Source organism: Vulpes lagopus, chromosome 2, assembly GCF_018345385.1.
Source record: "Vulpes lagopus strain Blue_001 chromosome 2, ASM1834538v1, whole genome shotgun sequence".
NCBI classification, from domain to species: Eukaryota; Metazoa; Chordata; class Mammalia; order Carnivora; family Canidae; genus Vulpes; species Vulpes lagopus.
In genome coordinates, this window is record NC_054825.1 from 8,792,421 (window position 1) to 8,813,312 (window position 20,892).

At 43.7% G+C, this 20,892-nt stretch overlaps 2 protein-coding genes across 2 annotated transcripts in view; one reads left to right on the top strand and one right to left on the bottom strand.

Annotated features, from left to right (window-relative positions):
- Positions 1 to 1,250: 1,250 nt before the first annotated feature.
- CUZD1 (CUB and zona pellucida like domains 1) lies at positions 1,251 to 13,668 on the top strand. The gene is made up of 9 exons (XM_041730776.1): positions 1,251 to 1,332; positions 3,175 to 3,325; positions 5,399 to 5,613; positions 7,021 to 7,171; positions 7,503 to 7,720; positions 8,407 to 8,579; positions 9,851 to 10,242; positions 11,604 to 11,872; positions 13,493 to 13,668. The coding sequence occupies exons 1-9, from the start codon at positions 1,251 to 1,253 to the stop codon at positions 13,666 to 13,668; spliced, it is 1,827 nt and encodes a 608-aa protein (XP_041586710.1).
- A 4,506-nt stretch (positions 13,669 to 18,174) lies between these two features.
- Positions 18,175 to 20,892, bottom strand: part of LOC121476656 (deleted in malignant brain tumors 1 protein-like) — a 46,434-nt gene continuing 43,716 nt past the window's right edge. The window contains exon 31 of the mRNA XM_041730790.1: positions 18,175 to 18,754. Coding sequence (XP_041586724.1) covers positions 18,463 to 18,754 — 292 coding nt within the window. The 3' untranslated portion in view covers positions 18,175 to 18,462. The remainder of the gene's footprint in view (positions 18,755 to 20,892) is intronic.

Here is a 20,892-nt window from a genome sequence, read left to right on the forward strand (position 1 = left end):
GTTCTATCTGAACTTAGAATACAATCCAAATGCCCCATCTGACCTACAAGTCCTTCACAATTGGACTATTACCTTGCCTCCTTACGTTACATCTCACTTCCCTCCCCTTTACTCACATCCACCTCGCTGGCCTGCCTTCCCTTCCTTTATAGACATGCCCAACTGATTCCTGCCTCAGGACCTTTGCACTTGCCCATTCTTTTTGCCTAAAATCATCCTTTAAGCCCACATCACAAATGAACGCCTCTCTCTTTCTTTTTGTTCAAATTTCATCTTTCTCACTTTCACCCTCATACTGCATCCCCCCTACAATCTATCTCATCACCCTATTTTGTTATATTCATAGTACCTCTCACTATTTGTAATTTGTTTTGGTTTGTTCTCTGTCTCCCTCACTTAGAGAGTAAGTTCCATGGGGGCAGGGGCTGTATTCCTCATGTTTAGTTCCAAATCCCCAGACTGTAAAACGGTAGCTGGCAAATATTTTTTGAATAAATGAATGTGTGAAAAGAGGAATACAAGCTCCTTGTGAGCATGACCTCTTGATGTCACAGCTGCTGGCTGAGCCACTAGAGCACCGGTCTCACCGTGGACATCAGGATTCCTTTCTATGGTCTGCAAAATGTCGTGCTCAAGGGACTTTGATTCACCGGCTTCAGGCTTTCTGGACATAATGGTTTGAAATCCTTGAATCCACTGAATCTGGACTTGCATTTCTTCTTCCTCCCATCCTGTGCCATCCCCCTCCTCAGCCTCAGCACCCTGGCAGGCATCTGAGCAACCCAGCTGGACCCAGTTTGTCCAGGGGCCACACTACCTGCTTTCAGAATCCAAAGGCTTTCATTTGGGGACAAGAGCAGCGAAGGTGTAAGATAACAGTAGCGCCACCTGCTTTGAGATCTGAACAAACAACAGGGCGAAGGCTCAGCTCCCGGTTGGTGCCGTGAAGGATGACTCGGTGCCCACCGTGGGCAGGGGCCTCGGAGATCCCCCATGAAGAGCTTTAGCTGGGAACTTTGTGTAGACGTTCCTGGAATGGACTGGGGAGAGCCAACACTCACTGGAGGGATTGCTGATAATCAATCAGGCACACAGCTGCTCTCTTCTCACAAGAGAAGTTTGGCCCTTGCATGGTCAACCTGACACATTTCCCTGAAGGTCTCCAGGAAGCCCTGAAGCCAGATAAGGAACACTTCTGCGAAGTATAAAACTCTCTGCTAACCCTTTAGGCTGTTCTACCCCTGGGAAAGATGGAGGCTGTGAGAAGGCTCGTCCTTTTAGCCTTCTTACTGGTGCCATGTTTGGCAGACTTGAACTTGACTAAGTCTGAAGGTAAGAAAATTGAACCTGTTGTTTTTTCTTCCTTCCTTCCTTTCTTTTTTCTTTCAAGATTTTATTTATCTGACAGAGAGAGAGGAAAGAGAGAGTGCACAAGTAGGGGGAGCAGAAGGCAGAGGGAGGAGAAGCAGGCTCTCCACCAAGCAGGGATTCCAGATCCAGGACCCTGGGTCATGACTTGACCCAAAGGCGGATGCTTAAGTGAGCCACCCCGGTGCCCCTATGCTTTTTTCTTTAATTGTCTTTGCTGGTATTTTTTTTTTTTTTACTAATAAACATAGTAATAGTTATTATTAGGGGAAAAATAAATGAGACTATTGTTACAAGGACATCACTTATCATCACAGATAATAAGGAAAATGCAAAGCTTTTTGTTTCTTTTTTTTAAAATTTTTTATTTATTTATGATAGGCACACAGTGAGAGAGAGAGGCAGAGACACAGGCAGAGGGAGAAGCAGGCTCCATGCACCGGGAGCCCGACGTGGGATTCGATCCCGGGTCTCCAGGATCGCGCCCTGGGCCAAAGGCAGGCGCCAAACCGCTGCGCCACCCAGGGATCCCAAGCTTTTTGTTTCTAAGTGAAGTTCTTCACCCTTCGTTGGGTTCCATTATGAAGTATTTGGTTTTCTTGTTCACGTTCCATTGTAGCTGTTCCTCCTCCTCTTCCTCCTTGTTTTGAGTAACAGCTTTTTAAGGATAAAATTCACATACCATAAAAATTCACCCTTGTAAAATGCAAATTTTACTAGTTTTTAGTATACACACAGAATTGTGCAACCATCACCGTTATTTAATTTGAGAACACTTTCATCACCCCAAAAAGAAACTCCTTACCGGTTAGCAGTTACTCATTTCTCCCAATGCTCTCAGCCCAAGGCAACCACTGATCTACTTCTGTCTCTGTAGATTTCCATAATCTAGACAATTTATACATATGAAATCCTATAATCTGTTGTCTTTCATTCAGCATGATGCTTACAAGGTTCATCCACACTGTACCATCCATCAGTACTTCATTCCTTATTGCTGAATAATCTTGCATTGTGTGGAGAGACCCCGTTTTATTTATTCATCAGTTGATGCATCAGTTTTTGCTTATTTTGGCTGGTGCTGCTGTAAACATTAGTGTACACTTCTTTGTGTGAACATATGTTTTCATTCTTCTTGGAGATATGCCTAGAAGTGGAATTGCTGGGTTATGGTAACTCCCTGATTAATCTTTTGAGAAATTGTCAGATGATTTTCCTAGCAGCTGCCCCATTTTATGTTCCGATGAGCTTTGCAGGAGGGTTCCAATTTCTCCACATCCTTGTCAACACTCATTTATTTTCTGTTTTTGACTCTAGTTTTGTTTCACATATTAAATGGTGTGAAGTGGTAGCTCACGGTTTTGAATTGCATTTCCCCAGTAACTAGTGATATTGAGTATCTCCTTGTGTGTTAATTGGCCTTTATGTGTTCTTTGGAGAAATACTTATTTTGGTCATTTGCCCATTTTTTAATTGGGCTTTCTTTTAATTACTGAGTTGTAAGAGTTCTTTATATATTGTAGATATAAAGCTTCTTCATAAAACCATCTTTCCTTAAGCTCTAATATAGTCTTTATTTTTTATGCGCCATATGTAGAGAAATCATAAATATTTCCCCCCAAGGACTCTAAGAGGGGGAAACCAATTGCCAAGAGCTTACCAAATTTGGAATGAGCTAAATACCATTCCCAACTATCTGCATGCTTGTCTGGATATTACACTGTGGCAGGTAGATTCCCAGTCCCTGGGGGAGGAGGAGGCCAGGGGCGGATGACTTTCCTCAATGTCAACTGTGATTTCTACCAGGCAAATCAAGTTGCCAGGCCAGTTTGGGAGGCTCCAGTCAATCAGATGCCCACAGAGCCCTAATCCTGAACCTCCATTCCAATGAGAACTGTACCTGGACACTAGAAAGACCAGAAAACAAAAGCATCAGAATCATCTTTTCCTACTTCCAGTAAGTAGAGGCTTTACTTCCTAATGAGGGTCATTGAACTCTGGCCATACTAGGGTATTTGTGTTGGAAAAATATCAGTTGGTCCTAGAGGTAGTGGTAAATTACCCATGATCATGATGATGATGATAATGGTTGGTAGTCACTGACTGATGACTGGGCCCCTAACTCTGGTCACAGAGGTCCTGTGAAGTCAGTGTGATTGTCACAGGTACAGGGAAGTTGGGATTTGTTTCAGGTCACATTGTAAGTGAAATGACTGGGATTAAGACCCAGCTGGTCTGGGATCCCTGGGTGGCGCAGCGGTTCAGCGTGTGCCTTTGGCCCAGGGCGCGATCCTGGAGACCCGGGATCGAATCCCACATCGGGCTCCCGGTGCATGGAGCCTGCTTCTCCCTCTGCCTGTGTCTCTGCCTCTCTCTCTTTCTCTCTGTGACTATAAAAAAAAAAAAAAAAAAAAAAAAAAAGACCCAGCTGGTCTAGTTCCAGATTCCAGACCCTAAAACGCTAAACTCATGGTTTTAAAGCACGGTGTGCATTAGAATTAGCAGGAGAGCCTCTACAAATTCAGATTTCTGGGCTGAACACCATACAATAAGCTCACAATTCTAGGAGCAGGGACTAGGCATCAGTGTTTTTTAATTTTAAATTTTTTATTTTGAAATAGACACAACTGTCTTCTCTAAGTGCCCAGGTTATGGCAGCATGAGGACAAGCTGAGAACGGGGCACTGCACTACGAGAGTCCCTTGAGGCTTCAGGAGAACTTTCTCACTTAATGCTCTCAGCAACCCTCTGTCTAATCCCATTCAATGGGTAGGAAATCCCAGAGAAATCACTTAATGTGCCCAAGTCACAGACTAAAACGGGTGGGAGAGGACCAGAATCCAAGCCACCTCACTCCAGAGCCCAAAGTCTTACCCATCCCAGTGGTTCTAAAGCTGGGGAGTATCAGAAACACCTGGACCTGGAAGGTTTTGCAAACGCACAATTGCCTGGCCCTGGGCCCAGGTCCCGATCCAGATGGGGCAGCTGGGGCCTGAGAATGTGTGTGCACGGGTGACAACCTCCCAGGGGCGGTTCCTGATGCCGCTGCTGGCCAGGGTGACACATTGGGGTGCGTGGCCCAACACCACAGGAGTCGGAAGGGACTTCTGATGGGACCTAAAGGAAACAAATTCCCTACTTCCTAGAATTCTCGGGCTCCTAAGAATCATGTACATTGTTCTTGGCACATAGAGAAAGAGGACGGCAGCGGGGCAAGAGCGAGGGAGGGGAGACGAGCATCTCACAGTTCTTAGATGCTCCCTGTGTGCCAGGCCTGTGCTAGGGGCTTCCCGGTCAGGACATTATAAACCTCAACCGGGACGAAAGCTGGGACAGCCCCAGTTGCAGAAGAGAGAGGAAAGGGAATAGTAAGCCTCTGGCCCAAAGTTACACAGCAGGTAGGGGACTAGGGGGAAGGAGGATCCGCGTTTGTCCGCCGCGTGGTTCCCTCTCGGGCATCTTGGCCCTGGGTCGGAATTCTGAGGGCGTCTGGAGAGACCATCAGAATGGGCAGAAGACAGCACCCTGGTGTGCTCTGTCCCACGCGGGGTCTGGGACCGTCCCTATGAATGAGGACACGGGGATGTGAGGGAAGGGAAGGGGCATCTGGGAAGAGGCTAAATTTGCTTTACCTGGAGAGGGGGCCAAGGAGGAAGGGCTGCTTCACCTTTCAACAGCCTCGGATTTCAAATATCAAGGGGAATGAGTTCTAAATAAGGTCCCCTGCCCACAATTTCCGCATGGGCATGAGGAACAGGAGGTGGAAGTCGAAGGAAAGGAGTCTTGGATTCCAGTCAGATTCTTGATAGAATCATTGACAAAGCAGTTCTGCTTCCTGAGGCATTTACAGACCGATGGTGTGTGGTGTGATGTTGGGGGACGTGGAGAGGTAATTGGTATTGGGGAGATTGGAATGAAAACAGATAAGCCACTACTTTGCAAACCGGGATGCCAATGTGCACAACTGACTCCACTCTGAAACCCCCTTGCCTGGTGGCTCGCCTCTAACCACAGTGTGTTCTGTTCACAGGCTTGATCCTGATGGACCGTGTGAAAGTGAAAACATTAAAGTTTTTGATGGAAACTCTACCAAGGCGTCTCTGCTAGGCAAAGTCTGCAGTAAACATGACTACATTCCTGTTTTTGAGTCATCATCCAGTACGTTAACGGTTCAAATAGTCACCGACTCTGTAGAAAGCCAAAGAACTGTCTTCATCTTCTACTACTTCTTCTCTTCTGGCACCTGTGAGTTCTCACTTATACATCCTATGCATAACCACCTGCGAGCTTGGAATGTTACACTCCTGCATGGGTTGTTGTAATCTTGAGTCTGAGTTCTTTGCTTGTGAGGGCAGTGGTTCTCTAACTTGTGTGCATGAGAATCACCTGGAGAGCCTGTGAAAGCAGATTCCTGCCTCCCCAGGCCCCTGACCCCCTCCCGAGACTCTGCTTCACTGGTTCTGGGATGGAGCCCGTGAATTTGCCTTCTGCCCAGCTCCCAGATGAGGGATCATGGGGCTGATCGGATGGCTACATGTTGGAGTGTGCTGTGTTATGGACCAACGCAGACTCCCGGTTTGGCCTGTTTTATAATAACCCTGAGATCCTTTGAAATGCCCGTTCAGGGACCGTTTCTCCCTCTGGTCTGATTCAGAAGATGTGCGTTGGGGCTCGAGAAACCTTCATGTTTGACAAGTTCCCCAAGTGATTCTGACAAAGATGGAAGAGCAAACGATGAGAAATGCGGACCTAACTTGTCAGGCAATCACATGTGAAGGGGGTTCTGCATTCACAGCACCCAGATTCTGCTGCAGCGCAAAGCAGAACGCCTAGAAATTCTGCAAGTGGGTTCGTGAGCCAAGTTCCACTCTGGTTGGCTTTCTGAGGCCCAGAGATGACCACGTCACTCCTCTTAAACCACTGATTCCTTGGTGTTGACAAATCTCCAGAGTGGAGCATTCAGGGTTTTCCAAAGCCAAAGCCAGGCCACCTTTTCAGGCCTTCCCTCTGCATTCCCTCCCCAGGCCTCGCCTGCATCCTATGCATTAGCCAACCTAGACTGTTTTCCATGCCCCGAAAAGAGCCTTCTGTGTTGCCTATTTCACTCATGCAGCTGCTTGCTTCCTTCCCAGGGGAGGGAGGGAGGGACCCAGGGTGGCTTCCTGAAGGCTGCATCTGTGCTGAGCTGGAATGCTAGTGTAGGGTAGGGAGAGGTGGGAACCAGAGGAGGAGAACATTCCTGTTCTGCTGGAACCAGCAATGTGAGGCACTGCGGGAAGAAAGGACAGGCTGGCACAGCAGTGACGTGGAGGTGGCTGATGAGGCTGGAAAGCTGGGCTGGGCTGAGTGAGGAAGAGCCTCCAATGCCAGGCCCAAGAGTGTGATGTCATTTTCTGTGACTTAGTCCAGGTGATGGAGGGTCTCTCTAGCTGGGGCAGGTCTTACACTATCATGCAGTCCTGAACCAGTGGTCAGAAAATCCCGCGATAAAGAAGGATGAAAACCTCGGTATGCCACCAATTCAAATGACAGCAATGGAACAAAATTTGGGCGAGGGTGGGTGTTTGCTTATTAAGCTAGACACACCGCATGGAAACTAAGCAAAGTCTCTGTTTTGACTTACATTCACGGTCACCCTCTCATCCCTGACAGCTATTCCAAACTGTGGTGGTTACTTGGACAGCCCCAAAGGATCCTTTACCAGCCCCAATTACCCAAATGCGCATCCTGCACTGGCTTATTGTGTGTGGCACATACAAGTGGAGAAAGGTTATAAGATAAAATTAAACTTCAAAGACATTTTGTAAGTATTGTGGTCCATTTCTGCTGTGGGAGAAATGCCGTGAGCCCACCTGGCAAATGGGGACCCTGGGGGAGAAAAATTATGTGAACCCCCTCATAGAGGGTCACTTTTCACAAAACTGGCGTATAGAGAAAACACCAATACTATGTCATTGAACTAAGTTGACTATTTTTCTGAAGATTCTGAGGTCCCATCAGGGACTGGCAAAGCCCCAGGTTTGTCATAAACCTGAGATACCGTTGTGAGGGAAAATCTTTAATCGCTCAAGACTGGGCTATTGAGAATTGAGTTGGTTTGCAAAGCTTTTTCACCAGAGGCCCTACTTCTTTAGCATAGAAGCGGACGAACACTGCAGATTTGATTTCATTGCTGTCTATGATGGCTCCTCCACCACCTCTGGCCTGATGGGAGAAGTGTGTGGCTATGCGAAGCCCACCTTTGAATCCTCGTCAGACTCACTGACCGTCGTACTATCGACAGATTACGCCAACTCCTACCGGGGTTTCTCTGCTTCCTATACTTCAATTTATGCAGAAAATATCAACACTAGTAAGTCATGTTCTTTAGCTATTTTGAGCTCTTGGAGATTGTGGCCATAGAAACTGCTGCTCACCTCTTAGCCTACCTGTCGCTGTCCCTATTTGCAAGCCTGTACTATGTACTTTGGAATGTATATTCATAATCTGAAGCTTGAGAACCAGTTCGGTGCATTGCTTAGTACAAGAGGAAATTGATGGTTTTATTAATTTGGAAACGATTTCTGTAGGAAATACAGACTGTTTCCTGTAATGCCTTCTGTAAAGGCACAACAAAAAACAATAGATTTACAGATTTCAGTTGCAGACGGGGTCTCAGTGAACATTGTAAAAGGTGGATCAAGTACCTGCTGTCTCAGGCTTCCTTTTTTTTTTTTTATTAAATTTTATTTATTTATGATAGTCACAGAGAGAGAGAGAGAGAGAGAGAGAGAGAGAGAGAGAGACAGAGACATAGGCAGAGGGAGAAGCAGGCTCCATGCACCAGGAGCCCGACGTGGGATCAGGATCGCGCCCTGGGCCAAAGTCAGGGGCTAAACCACTGCACCACCCAGGGATCCCTGTCTCAGGTTTCCGATCACTGTTTAAGGCAAAAGAGGTTTTGAGTTTTTATGTGGTCTTCTGTACACACAGCTTTTCAAGATCCAGAGTTCCTAGCTGTCATAAACATAATCATCCTTGTTTTGTTTTTCTGAACAGCGTCTTTAACTTGCTCTTCTGACAAGATGAGAATCATCATAAATAAATCTTACCTGGAATCATTTACATACAATGAGAATAACTTACAACTGAATGACCCAACTTGCAGACCAAAGATATCCAATGTGATAGACTTTTCTATCCCTCTTGATGGATGTGGTACAATCAAAAAGGTAAAAGTGAGACACCGAGCTGGGTTTTGTTGAACACCAGCAGTCTGTCAGATCGTACTGATGGCGCAGAACTTGCTGGTGGTGTTAATGGCCTAGCACAGGGTAAGCCTGTGTGAACATGGAAGCCCACTCACTTGTGTGGTGGCCTAACACACACACACACACACACACACACACACACACACATATTAGCACATTCATTTTCAGGGCAACTAGAGGCAGTTATCTTTCCCAAAAGGTGAAGAATTCTGAGAATTCAGTGAAGAAGGTTTGGACATCTACGTGCTGCAGGTGTAGGAGCCTCCCAGTAAGACTTGTACAGAAAAGGATTAGATCACGTATTTAGGAAAAACCTAGCTGTAATTCTAGGATCTCCTTTCCCCTGTAAAGGGAGAAGATAAGAGCATTATCCTTGTTTCAAACACTAAAGACATAAGTTTGTGATTTGTTCTCCATTTTCTAGAACTTCAAGATCTCAAGCATTTACAACCCGTAAGTCCCTTTTAGGATGTCTACCCTAAAACTGTCACTCATGTCATTAAACAACAACCATTTTGAGAAGAATGGCAGCTACTCCAGAGTCCATAAGGATAGAAGTCAATTGTTATTTTCTGCTCCAAATGTAGGAACACCTGGGCTGTTATCTGTGCATCCCCAGGGAAGGCAGCCTGGGGAAAACCTGTGGCAGGACTTCTGTCTGCAGACACTTGGGGAACTGCACAGTGAGCCACACTAACTTGATGCTACTTTCAGAAGGCCGTACATTACAGGATCTCAGTTCCCTCTAGGGCTGGAAGTTTGCATTCAGAATTGTTTTTTGTTTTTTCTTTTTGTTTGTTTTTAAAGATTTTATTTGTTCATGAGAGAGAAAGGCAGAGACATAGAGGGAGAAGCATGCTCCCTGTGGGGAGCCTGATACAGGACTCTATCCCAGGATCCTGTGATCACCACCTGAGCCAAAGGCAGACGCTCAACCACTGAGCCACCCAGGTGTTCCCAGAATTTTTTTTAACATAACTGGAAAAAGTTCTGTCAAATTCTGTCTTCGAGTCTCAGCTGCGCTCTGTCTTTCATCTGACACCTTTCTTCCCACCCAGAATATTTCTTAAATCACATTGAAGCTTTTAGTATCCCGACATGAAAGCTGCAGTCTTGTGATTTAAGAAAATTATGTCTCTACCTGCAGATATTAATCATCTCTGTGCTCTAAGTTATTACTGGATTTTTTTTTTTTTTGCTATTACTGGATTTAATCCAATCTCACCCTGCAGGTAGAAGATCATTCTGTGACTTACACCAATATCATCACTCTCAATCCGTCCCCCACGTCTGAAGTGATCACCCGTCAGAAACATCTTCAGATTATTCTGAAGTGTGAAATGGAACAGAATTCCACTGTGGAGATGATGTACATAACGGAAGACGACATAATACAAAATGAAAGTGCGCTGGGCAAATATAACACAAGCATGTCCCTTTTTGAGTCTAGTTCATTTGCAAAGCCTATACTGGAGTCACCATATTACGTGGATTTGAACCAAACTCTCTTTGTTCAAGTCAGTCTGTATACCTCGGATCCAAATTTGGTGGTGTTCCTGGACACCTGTAGAGCCTCTCCCACACCTGACTTTGCATCTCCAACTTATGACCTAATCAAGAGTGGGTACGTACTGATGGGGTGACATGCTTCTCTGAGTTTCCGTAGTGACTTGAATGAAATAGTATTTTTTGTGATACATGATTCATGAATGCATTCATGCATGCTTTTTTCTAGTACTGCTACCATGGAATTTAGTAAATGTAATCATATTATGAATTACAGTTACTATGTACTCATTACAAATAATTTAAGTTAAAGCATTTTTACAGCCACAGCCCATATCCAGTAGAATTTTAAGTATATTTCCAAAATATTTGCTGGTAGAAACACATTTATTTTTTGTCAAGAAGGCTTTATGTTTTTGTTCTTGCTTTTTTCCTCCACACTTTGGTTATTTTATTTTACTTATTTTATTTTTTTAAGATTTTATTTATTTATTCATGAGAGATGCAGAAAGAGAGAGGCAGAGATACAGGCAGAGGGAGAAGCAGGCTCCATGCAGGGAGCCCGATGTGGGACTTGATCCCAGGACCCCAGGATCACGCCCTGGGTCAAAGGCAGATGTTCAACCACTAAGCCACCCAGGTGTCCCATAGACACCTGGTTATTTTAAACAAAAATCACAAAAGATTATTTCACTCATTCCAGCTCTAGAACACAAACATAATGAAATTTGTAAAGCGTATGTGGTATTCTTTGGGGAAAAAAGGGGTCACTGGCTGGTTCAGTTGGTAAAGCATATGACTCTTAATCGCAGGGTTGTGAGTTCAAGCCCCACATTGGGTGTGGAACATACTGAAAAACAAACTAACGAACATTTTTTTAAAACGTTCTTTTGAAAGGAAAATTTTCCTTTTTTTTCTATAAGTTGATAGATTTTAACTACATCAGCCATACTGACACATTCACAGAAAGTGTATAAAGTAAGATGTTTGAGCTCTAATATATCCAAATTGATTTTCTAATTAATTCACATGGACTAGAAATGTTATTGCCGTAGGGAACTTTATTTTACCCAGGAATCAGATCCATAGCCTTAAGCTCACTACATTGTGAGCTAAAGACATTATCTGTTTTTAAAAATTTTTTATTCTCTCCAAATTTGTATCTAAATTCTAGTTAGTTAACTTATCATGTAGTATCAGTTTCACTATAATTTAGTGATTCATCACTTATATACAACGTGCCTGATATCCTCTGATCTCGGAGGCTATGCAGGGTTGGGCCAAGTTAATACTGGGATGGGAGACATTGTCTTTCTAGAGAAATTTTTGATCCACAATCAGACAGTTCACACCTGATCTTAGCCAAAAGGCTGAGAAGCGATCAAATCAGGCAGTTCAAAGAAAACTTTGTATCATTTCTTTTCAGCATTAGAAAGACTGAACGTAAATCTTCTAAATGTGCTGTGAATTCTGTTCCAGATGTAATCAGGATGAGACTTGTAAGGTGTATCCCTTATCTGAACACTATGGAAGATTCCAATTTAATGCCTTTAAGTTCTTGAACAGTCTGGGCTCCGTGTATCTACAGTGTAAGATTTTGATATGTGATAGTGGTGACCATCAGTCTCGATGCAGCCAAGGCTGTGTCTCTAGAACGAAACGAGACCTTTCTTCATACAAATGGAAGACCGATGCTGTCATAGGACCTATTCGTCTGAAAAGGGATCGAAGTGCAAGTGGAAATACAGGTAAGGAGAAAGCTATTAAGTGATCTAAGACCACCTCCTGGTTCATTAAAATTTGCTCAGATGTATTCCTCCTTAAGCATGTACAGTTTAGAGATTTATGATATTTGTAGCGAAGCCCTAACTACGGTAAGCACAAAAGATTAATTTTTCCTTCTACTAGTTGATAAAATGAAAACCATGTATGTTGTAAGCATGTATGTTGTAAGCATATTATGCTCTGATAATTCACCATTATTCACACGGCTTTTGAGGATAAATGCAATGTCCTCACTTCTAAAAACAACAGTTTCTCTCAGCTTCCTGACTTCTTAGTATAGACACCATGGCAGAAAACAGAGTCAAAAGCAATGTATTTTAACTCCTAAATGAGGAAAATCAGATGAACCAGCATCCCACACAAATCACCTTTTTTGGGGAAAAAAAAACCCACAATTTTTTCAAAACAGAAAATACCATATTTTCAAGATAACCCTGCTTCTTTTTAAAGTTTGAAAACAAGCCCCCTGTCAGGTCAAATGAGAACAGGGTGATGGTGAATGCCCAAAGGACAAGCCATGGCTGACTGGCTCTGGTAGACCGTAATTACATAAAACCTATTTATAAGAATTTACCTTTTATGAAAATGATCCTGTCATAAAAGAATCTTATGTCCTCTGTCTTTATTATTATGTGTGGATTGTGAAGGAGTAGGATTCTAGTTTGTAGCAAAATATTTCTTTTTTTTTTCAAATATTTTATTTATTCATGAAAGACGGAGGGGGGCGGAGACATAGGCAGAGGGAGAAGCAAGCTTCCCGCAGGGAGCCCAATATGGGACTTGATTCCGGGACCCTGGGATCATGACTTGAGCCAAAGGCAGGCCCTTAACCACTGAGCCACCCAGGTGTCCCTGTAGCAAAATATTTCTATGACAAAAACAAAAGAACACAAACAAAAATGAAATCCAGTAATTTAATAAACATATTCACTAAAAAGACAATGCATCTATGGGTATTAGTCAATTAGTTGAAAATTTATGAATGAAAGTTATAGAGATATCATCCACATTAGAAAAAATATCCTTTTCCTATTTCAAGAGAAGAACTAGTTGTTTCTCTATCAATCAAATATAGTTTGACGAGTGTGGGAGATGAGTGACTATCAATGAATGGACTTACATTTCTGTTGGACCTTGATGATTGAATTCCACAAGTTTCTCACCTTAGGTCAGGGAGACAAATGAACTATTTAAACAAACAAACGTAAGGACATCTTGTCTTTTAAATTAAGCAGAAGCATATACTAGGGACACCTGGGTGGCTCAGCGGTTGAACACCTGCCTTTGGCGCAGGGCTTGCATCGGGCTCGCTGCAGGGAGCCTGCTTCTCCCTCTGCCTGTGTCTCTGCCTCTCTCTCTGTGTCTCTCATGAATAAATAAATAAAATCTTTTTTAAAAAAAAGAAGCATAAACTAATTGAAATATTTGCTAGCAGTACCTATGTGTGTCACTTTGGCATTATATATCCTACATTAATTGATGCAGAAGATTCACAGACTGTGGAGAGAGACACATTCATGACAATTTTGTAATGCCAGGTAGTACTTTTCTTTTAATGATTTTTATCTTGTTTCTAATTATAGGATTTCAGGATCAGATACACAAAGAAGAAACTCAGAGTCAACCTTTCAGTAGTCTGCATCTATTTTCATTCACGGTCCTTGCTCTGAATCTCGTGATTGTGGCCGTGATCATAACAAGGCATTTTGTGAATCAGAGAACGGACTACAAATACCAGAAGCTTCAGAATATGAACTAACAGGGTCAGCCTTCACTGAGACTCATTTTCCCTGAACACCAAAGGAAATGCTGCCTTGTGGCTACACGTTATAAATAAATTAGGAAGAGCCTCATTAACAATGACGTACAGGTCCTGCTGTCACTTTGGTCAGAGCGTGCTGCCTTGCAGGGGTGATCGAAATGAACAAACATTGTGTCATTTAGATCTCCTGCTAAAGAAGGAAAGCCACCAAAATATTGAATGAATTAGGAACATCCTTTTTTCACGAGCACAAAACCTTCTGAGTAAACTTCAGGTGAAAAGAAAAGGTTGTTTTTACTTAAATCTACAGCGTTAGATGTATTTGTTTCCTAGATGCAAATATTTCTGAGAGTAACTGTGATGGAGAGAAGTGCCATGTTATTTCTTCCCATGCCTCACTCGAAGGCCGAGCCTCAGCATTTTACAACTTGAACACATCTCAGGGAAGGGCTCTGGAAAGAGGAAAGCTATTTTATGATCTAGGAATAGGAAAGCAGAGCTTGACTATAAAGGGGAGCCCTTGTGTGTAGTTTCTAGGTTAATGAATGAAGACAACAATTCTCTTCCCATTTACCATCAAACACCAAAGCCAAACGTAACCCTAACAAGGAGTAGTCAGTTTCTGGCTGACACTGACACAACAGGAAAGGCCTTGATGCGCACTCAGGTTGCGCATACCAGACATCATATTGAATTCTTTGTCGTAGATGGACAGTATGACTCTACTGGTTCATCACCCAACACCACCATAGTCTCAGGTTCTGACGCACAACCAAGGAGGCACCCACATTTCTGAATGCCCAAAGACATTCTCCTTGACACCCATGCACATGGATTGGGTGCACAGTATGCCCGGGGCATACATCACGAGTAAAACAGCATCTCTACCTTCCTTGAACAAGTTGTTAGGGACCCACTGGGTTTCCAGCTCCAAATGAAGGTAGATCTTCCTCATTTTCTTTTTAATATTTCCACTCAGATCTTCTAAGCACTTCCCCCAAACGGCCATGTAGTTGAGCCTCTTCTGCATTTGTCTGTATGACTAAATGGAGCTACTGCAAGCTTCTTTTCTTTTTTATTGTATTTTATTTATTTATCTATTATTTATTTATTTATTTATTTATTTATTTATTTATTTATTTATTTTTGCAAGCTTCTTTTCTAACCTAATGTGAAAGCTCTTAAGAACTAAATTAGAATGAGCAAATCAAATTCAGTAAAGACAGCACTTAAGAAGTGTCTGATCCCTGGCCCCTCTGCCATCTTTCCATCAGGAACTGAGTGAACACGTGCCGGTGGCCAGGCCCCAGGGGCTACCCAGAGGCACGCCAGGCATAGCAGTGTCATACTAAGAAAATCATCAAATATAGTGACTCAGTAGACAGTGTAAAACTGTATCATCATGAATCAAAAAACCTTCGCAGTGGAGCTATTGAGCTATACCAATGCGTTAGAAGTTTAAAGTACTATATATCACCAATAAAAAAAAATTAAAAATAAAGTAATATATATCAGTAAATAATTTCCTCAGGAGAAACTATGATAAAGTAAGTAAAGGTCCTATATCTGGAGTTGGTGGCCTGGGTTTGAGTTCTTCCACTTACCTGGTGGGCTACCTTGATCAGGTCACCTTCAGCCTTGATCTGCACAATTTAAAAGAGTGAAGGCTGCTGAGCAGCCCACCCCCCATCCCAGCCCCCAGAGTATTGCAGTTGCAAGGATTCAGTGAGGAAATGAGGTGTGGTTGGGCTGTGTTTCACCTGCCAATGAAGAGTCTGCTTCCTCAGGCCACACCTGGTACTGACCATCATGGGTTGGGTCCTATGAAACAACATCCAGTAGAGGGGTTTGTGTGCCCAAGGATTCCTGGGGCATGGGCCTCGGCCCAAGTCCTGTCAGTGGGGAGGGAAGTGGGCCAGGGCAGGAGGGTTGAGGAATGATGAAGTGGCTACAGCAGAAAGCTCGGCGACTCCACGGAGTCCTGGGCTGGGTTGGCCCTTCAGAGAGACCCTACATGGGGCTTGGTGCTCTGGCCTTTAAGTGCCTCTATGGACTTGTCATTGGTGGGAGACTGTGCATGTGGACAAGGCAGCTGCCTTGAGTGGAGGGAATCCCTGCAGGGCAGGGGGGCTGAGAGCCATCAGCCACCAACACTCCTGGCAGCTTGAATGACTGATGGCACCGAGGGAGAAGTGCAGGTCATACCAGAGTGGTCACCATGCTCGCTTCCTAAAAGCAAAATTTTCAGAATATCTCACCACATTAAACTCCGACTCTATGCCACATTCAAGAGATGTGTTTAACAAAGCATTTCAGCAAGGCTAAAAGTAAAATGGGCGAAAATACCTACATGTGTGAACAAGGTGGGGAGGTCACCTTGTTTCCACTGGGCAGGGTGGAAGCCAGGCTACTCCTGTGGCCTTTGCTGCCCCTCCTCCCAGGAAGGTGGATTTGCCACATTACCTCTGGGTGGGGTAGAGATCCTGGCTCTAAACTACGTCTCCTCTGATACCACCCCAGAATAGTCTCGAAGGGGTGCTAATACCTGCCAAGTGGGGTTAAAAGTCCAGGCTCCCCACCGGGTCTCCACCTGACATGGGGATGTTGGGGAGGCCCTGATTACTGCTCAGAGGTGATGCCACCCTGGGGAGGGGAGGGAAGATGTAAGGGATCCGGAGGGCAGGTGGAAATCTGGGCTCCCCACTTCACCTTTGTGGGCTAGGCTGGCAGGAGGGACATAGTTTTACCCATGGTGTTTGGAACCACGCAGTTACTGGGTAAAGTTCACTGTCTTGCCTGGTTACCCCTTTACCCATCCTTTAGCTAGAGAGAACAGGCTTCTCTTGGGGCTTTTTTTTTTCTCCACCATTGGTGTTTCTGGGTTGCAGGTTTCTCCCTATTAAGTGCATTTTGATCCAGTGCATGCAGTGCTCAGCAGTGGCCACGGCTTTCAGATTTCCACGCTCCTCAGAACCACCTGGAGTGTTTTGGAAGGGGAAGCTTCCTGGCTCCCATCTGCTGAACCGCACATGGAGAAGCTGACCTGGAAGTTCTCTGGACACTTGTTTATTTGTTCTTAAAAGTTCAGTCCTTTCATTGTCAACTCTTTTCATGTTAGGCATTTGTCAAAAGCTCTAAGATGCCAACTTTGGAGGCTGTTAGCCCCCCACTTCCTCAACACATATGGATAGATGCAGTTAATGTGCCGATAAGCTTCTGAAAGGAGAAGCTGTAGCAGTTCAGTGCTCCTTGGAAAACTCCTCAATTCATGTGAAGTAGATGCCTGATGCTAAAATCACGTGACTGAAGATGAAGGTACTCGGTGACAAATGATTAACTTTTGATTTAAAGATGCTGCCTTCACCAGATTGACCAGCAATTACATTCCATCAACTTCTACCAGGTATAAGCAGGGAACACCATCAAAATACCTGCCAGTATCCTATTTTTATCCAGAGGATTGTTGATCTGGAGACAGAGACGTACCCCTTTAGAAGCAATGCCCGCCCTGGGGTCACGGGTCAGATTTTCATCGCTCGGGACTTCAAGGTTAGCTCCCAGGCTTCCCTAAACCCTGCCCTCCTCCCTTGGGGACTTGGCCATACTGTGTTCTCAACTCGTATGTACTATTGAATGACAAAGATAGGAACAATTTATTGGACTTGAGGACTCCTATTTTAAATGTTGTTATTGAATATTTCTTGACAAGTGAAAAAAATTGACTGTGTCCAAGACCATTTGTTTTCCTTCTTCTTTTTTATTTTTAGGGGGAGAGAGACTCTTAAGCAGGCTCTATACTTAGCACAGAGCACAAAATGCAGCTTGATCTCACAACCCTGAGATCATGACCTGAGCTGAAATCAAGAGTTGGATGCTTAACCGACTGAGCCACCCAGGCGCCCCAAGACAGTTTATTTAAAGATAGCTTTGAGGGTGTGGAGCCCAGCACAGGTCAGTTTCTGTTAAAATACAAAGAAACCTTATAGTGAGTGCTGCCCTTTTCCATGAGGGTGTGGGATATGTGAACCTGCCATCCTGTGCTCCTCAGGCTTCCTGTGTACTTCTTAGGTTTCCTAGAAAGCTTTGAGGATCTGGGACCCAGATTGAGTGCGTGGTAGCTCAGAAAGCAGTCACAGGTGGTTCATGTGATTGTGTCTCTGACTCTCATTTGCTGTCAGTGTCAAAGCCGTCACCCAAACCCAACAGAGCCGAGGCACAATGTATTCCCTTTGACATAGGCAAGAAGAGCTTGGTTTGATTAAATTATGAGTAAATGAGCAAATGATTGACGTGTCTAATTCAACTAACCAGTTAGTAGAGTTAAAGAAAAAAAAAAAAAGCAGTGGTTTCCCAACAGTTAGTTTATTTTTCCTAAGACTCTTAGCAATATCTGAAAAGAAATTCTCATACCACCCGAGGGACAGAAACAAAAAGATCCATCTACTAGCATCTAAGCGTTAAGGAGTCAATTAAATAAAATCTTTAAATTGGAAATTTGGTATATAGAGAGAGCCCTGTTCTTTAGAACATGTACAGTTTAAGACAACAGTCAGGTTCTTGGTAGTAAAGAATCAGAGAACACAGCATCTCCAGCCTGCAAAGAGAGTGATTTCCTCACAAGCTTAATGATCAGAGAAGGTTTATTTAGCAACAAACCTCAGAGAGAATGTCTTTTGCTGTTTCTTTCACCTGTCGCTGTGTGGACAACTTCTGATTCATCAAACATATTACTTTGCTGCAAGGAAATAGGCTTTGCTTTCTAATGATAGATTCACATGGAAAGTTGAGAAATCACACAAGGGTCTTCCTCCAACCGGTCCCTCTGTGGATTTCCAGTGGCCCCACCACTTGGAGATGCTCAGGCTGCTCTTCCGGGGTCTCCACAGGGCCCACATCCCTCTTACCCCGCCCTGCACAGCCCTGGGAGCACCGGGAGGAGTAGTCCCCCACTTTGCACACAGCCACCTCACACTGCAGATAGACCACATCATAGTTGCTGAGAAAGTTGAAGGCATTAAACTTGAACTGGGCCGTGTTCTTCTGGTGGGAGTGGAGGTCGACATAGGTATTGTCTTTGATGCACCTGATAGAAGAAAAAAAAAAAAAAACCAGCCACAAGCATTAGCTTGAAGTATGATGTGAATTCACCCCGACTTGAAAAATCAGGCTTGGATCCAGACCTATGAATGCCAAACAGAGTTCTTCCCACTACCCATTCTTTCTTTTATAAAGAAACTTAAAACACTACCACGAGTATAAAAACCACTGTTCCTGAGCAGAAATAGAAGGTACTAGGTAAAAAAAAAAAAAATCATAAAAAATGAACAAGGTCATTAAATTCTAGCCAGAGCTGTTGCCTTCCGAAGGTACTCTATTTTGCCCAAAGGGGAGATTAAAGGTAGTGGTTGTATTATTTGAAAATGAAACTTAGACTATTTTAAAAAGTGTTTTGTCAGCCCTAGCACAACTATGGAAAAAGTTAAGAAAGTATAAATGATGTATCAAAAGAGGAGATAAAATGGAATAATATAAAATGCTCCATTAAAACCAGAGAAAGCAGCAAAAGGAGAGTGGAGGTAGATATAAACAACAAATTGCAACAAATAGAAAACAGTTACCAAGATGGTAGATTTTCATCCAGCTATATCAATAATCACTTTGTTTTTTTAAAAAATATTTATTTGAGAAAGAGAGCTGCGGTGGGGAGAGGAAGAGGATGAAGGAGAGAGAGAGTCTTAAGCAGACTGCATGCTCAGTGCGGAGCCCCACATGAGGCTCAATCTTACGACTCTGAGATCATGACCTGAGCTGAAATCAAGAGTTGGACACTTAACCCACTGAGCCACCCAGATACCCCTCAATAATCACTTTAAACATGAGTGTTCTAAATATGCCGATTTAAAGGTACAGAGTGCCAGAGTAGATGAAAACAACAAGAAAAACCGAGACCCAATTACTGATGCCAGTTAGACACCAACTTTAAACATAAAGACATAGAATAGGGATGGAGAAGGATTTACCATGCTAATACTAATCAAAAGAAAGGTGGAGTAGCTATATTAATTTGAGACAAAACAGAGTTCAGAGCCAGGACAATGATCAGGAATGAAGAAGGGTATTGCATAATAATAAAGGGATCAGGCCTCCAAAAAGACATAACAATCCTTAACGTATATACACGTAACAACAGACAAAAACTAACAACTGCAAAGAGAAATCTACAAACCCACTGGAAATGGGTGGAAATCCAGCAGAAAATCAGGAAGGATACTGATGATCTGAAAAGCACCATCAATTGGATAGACTGACATCTATGGAACACCCCATCCAACAACAGCAGAATATAACTCTTCTCAAGCCCTCGCGGAACATTCACTGAGATAAACACGTTCTGGACCATAAACCACACCTTTAGCAAACTTCCAGAAAAGAAATCGTACAAAACACATCCTCTGAGCACAACTGGAACTCAATAACAGAAAGGTTGCTGGAAAATTCTTATTCGGAAATGAAACAACACACTTCTAAGTGACCCAGAGGTAAAAGAAAAAGTCTCAACTTAAAAAAAAATATTTCGAACTAAGTGAAAATGAATATACAACTTATGAAAATCAAATAAATCAAATGCGTGACTTGGAAAAGAAGAAAGATCTAAAATCACTAAGACTCTACCCGAGGAAATTGGAGAAAAAAAAGAGCAATTTAACCCTAAAGCAAGCAGAGGGATAAAGCCTTGGTTGTTTCATTCTGGCACCAAACTGTGCCTCTCTCCTTGATCTGTTTGTAAGGAGAACTGAAAGGGAAGAGCGTTCTCATTCAGAGCCTTGGAGCAGTTTCATGCCACAGCTGCGCACCTCCCGCGCTATGGCTCACGCCACTTCTGCACGATGCTGTCTTGCCCCCTGCACCCCCCACCCCGGCTTTTGGAAACAGGCACCACGATGATGTTTCTCACGTGGCTCTCACCACTTTAAAGCTGCCAGCAGTAAGTGATGGGTTTTTGCCCTTTTGCGCTGCTTGCCAATTGCTCGTCCATAGTGTTTGCTCCTCTTAGGGGGGCAGAGGAGCTACAAAGGCAAACGTCATACCAAACTTCTAACTTGGTGAATCCTTTGTTTAACCAAAGGAGCCAGAATAAATCTCACGACTGTAAGAGTTTAGGTTGAGAAAACCCTGCCAGCCCACCGAGGTAGACCAGATGCCCCGAGAGCCTGAACCACC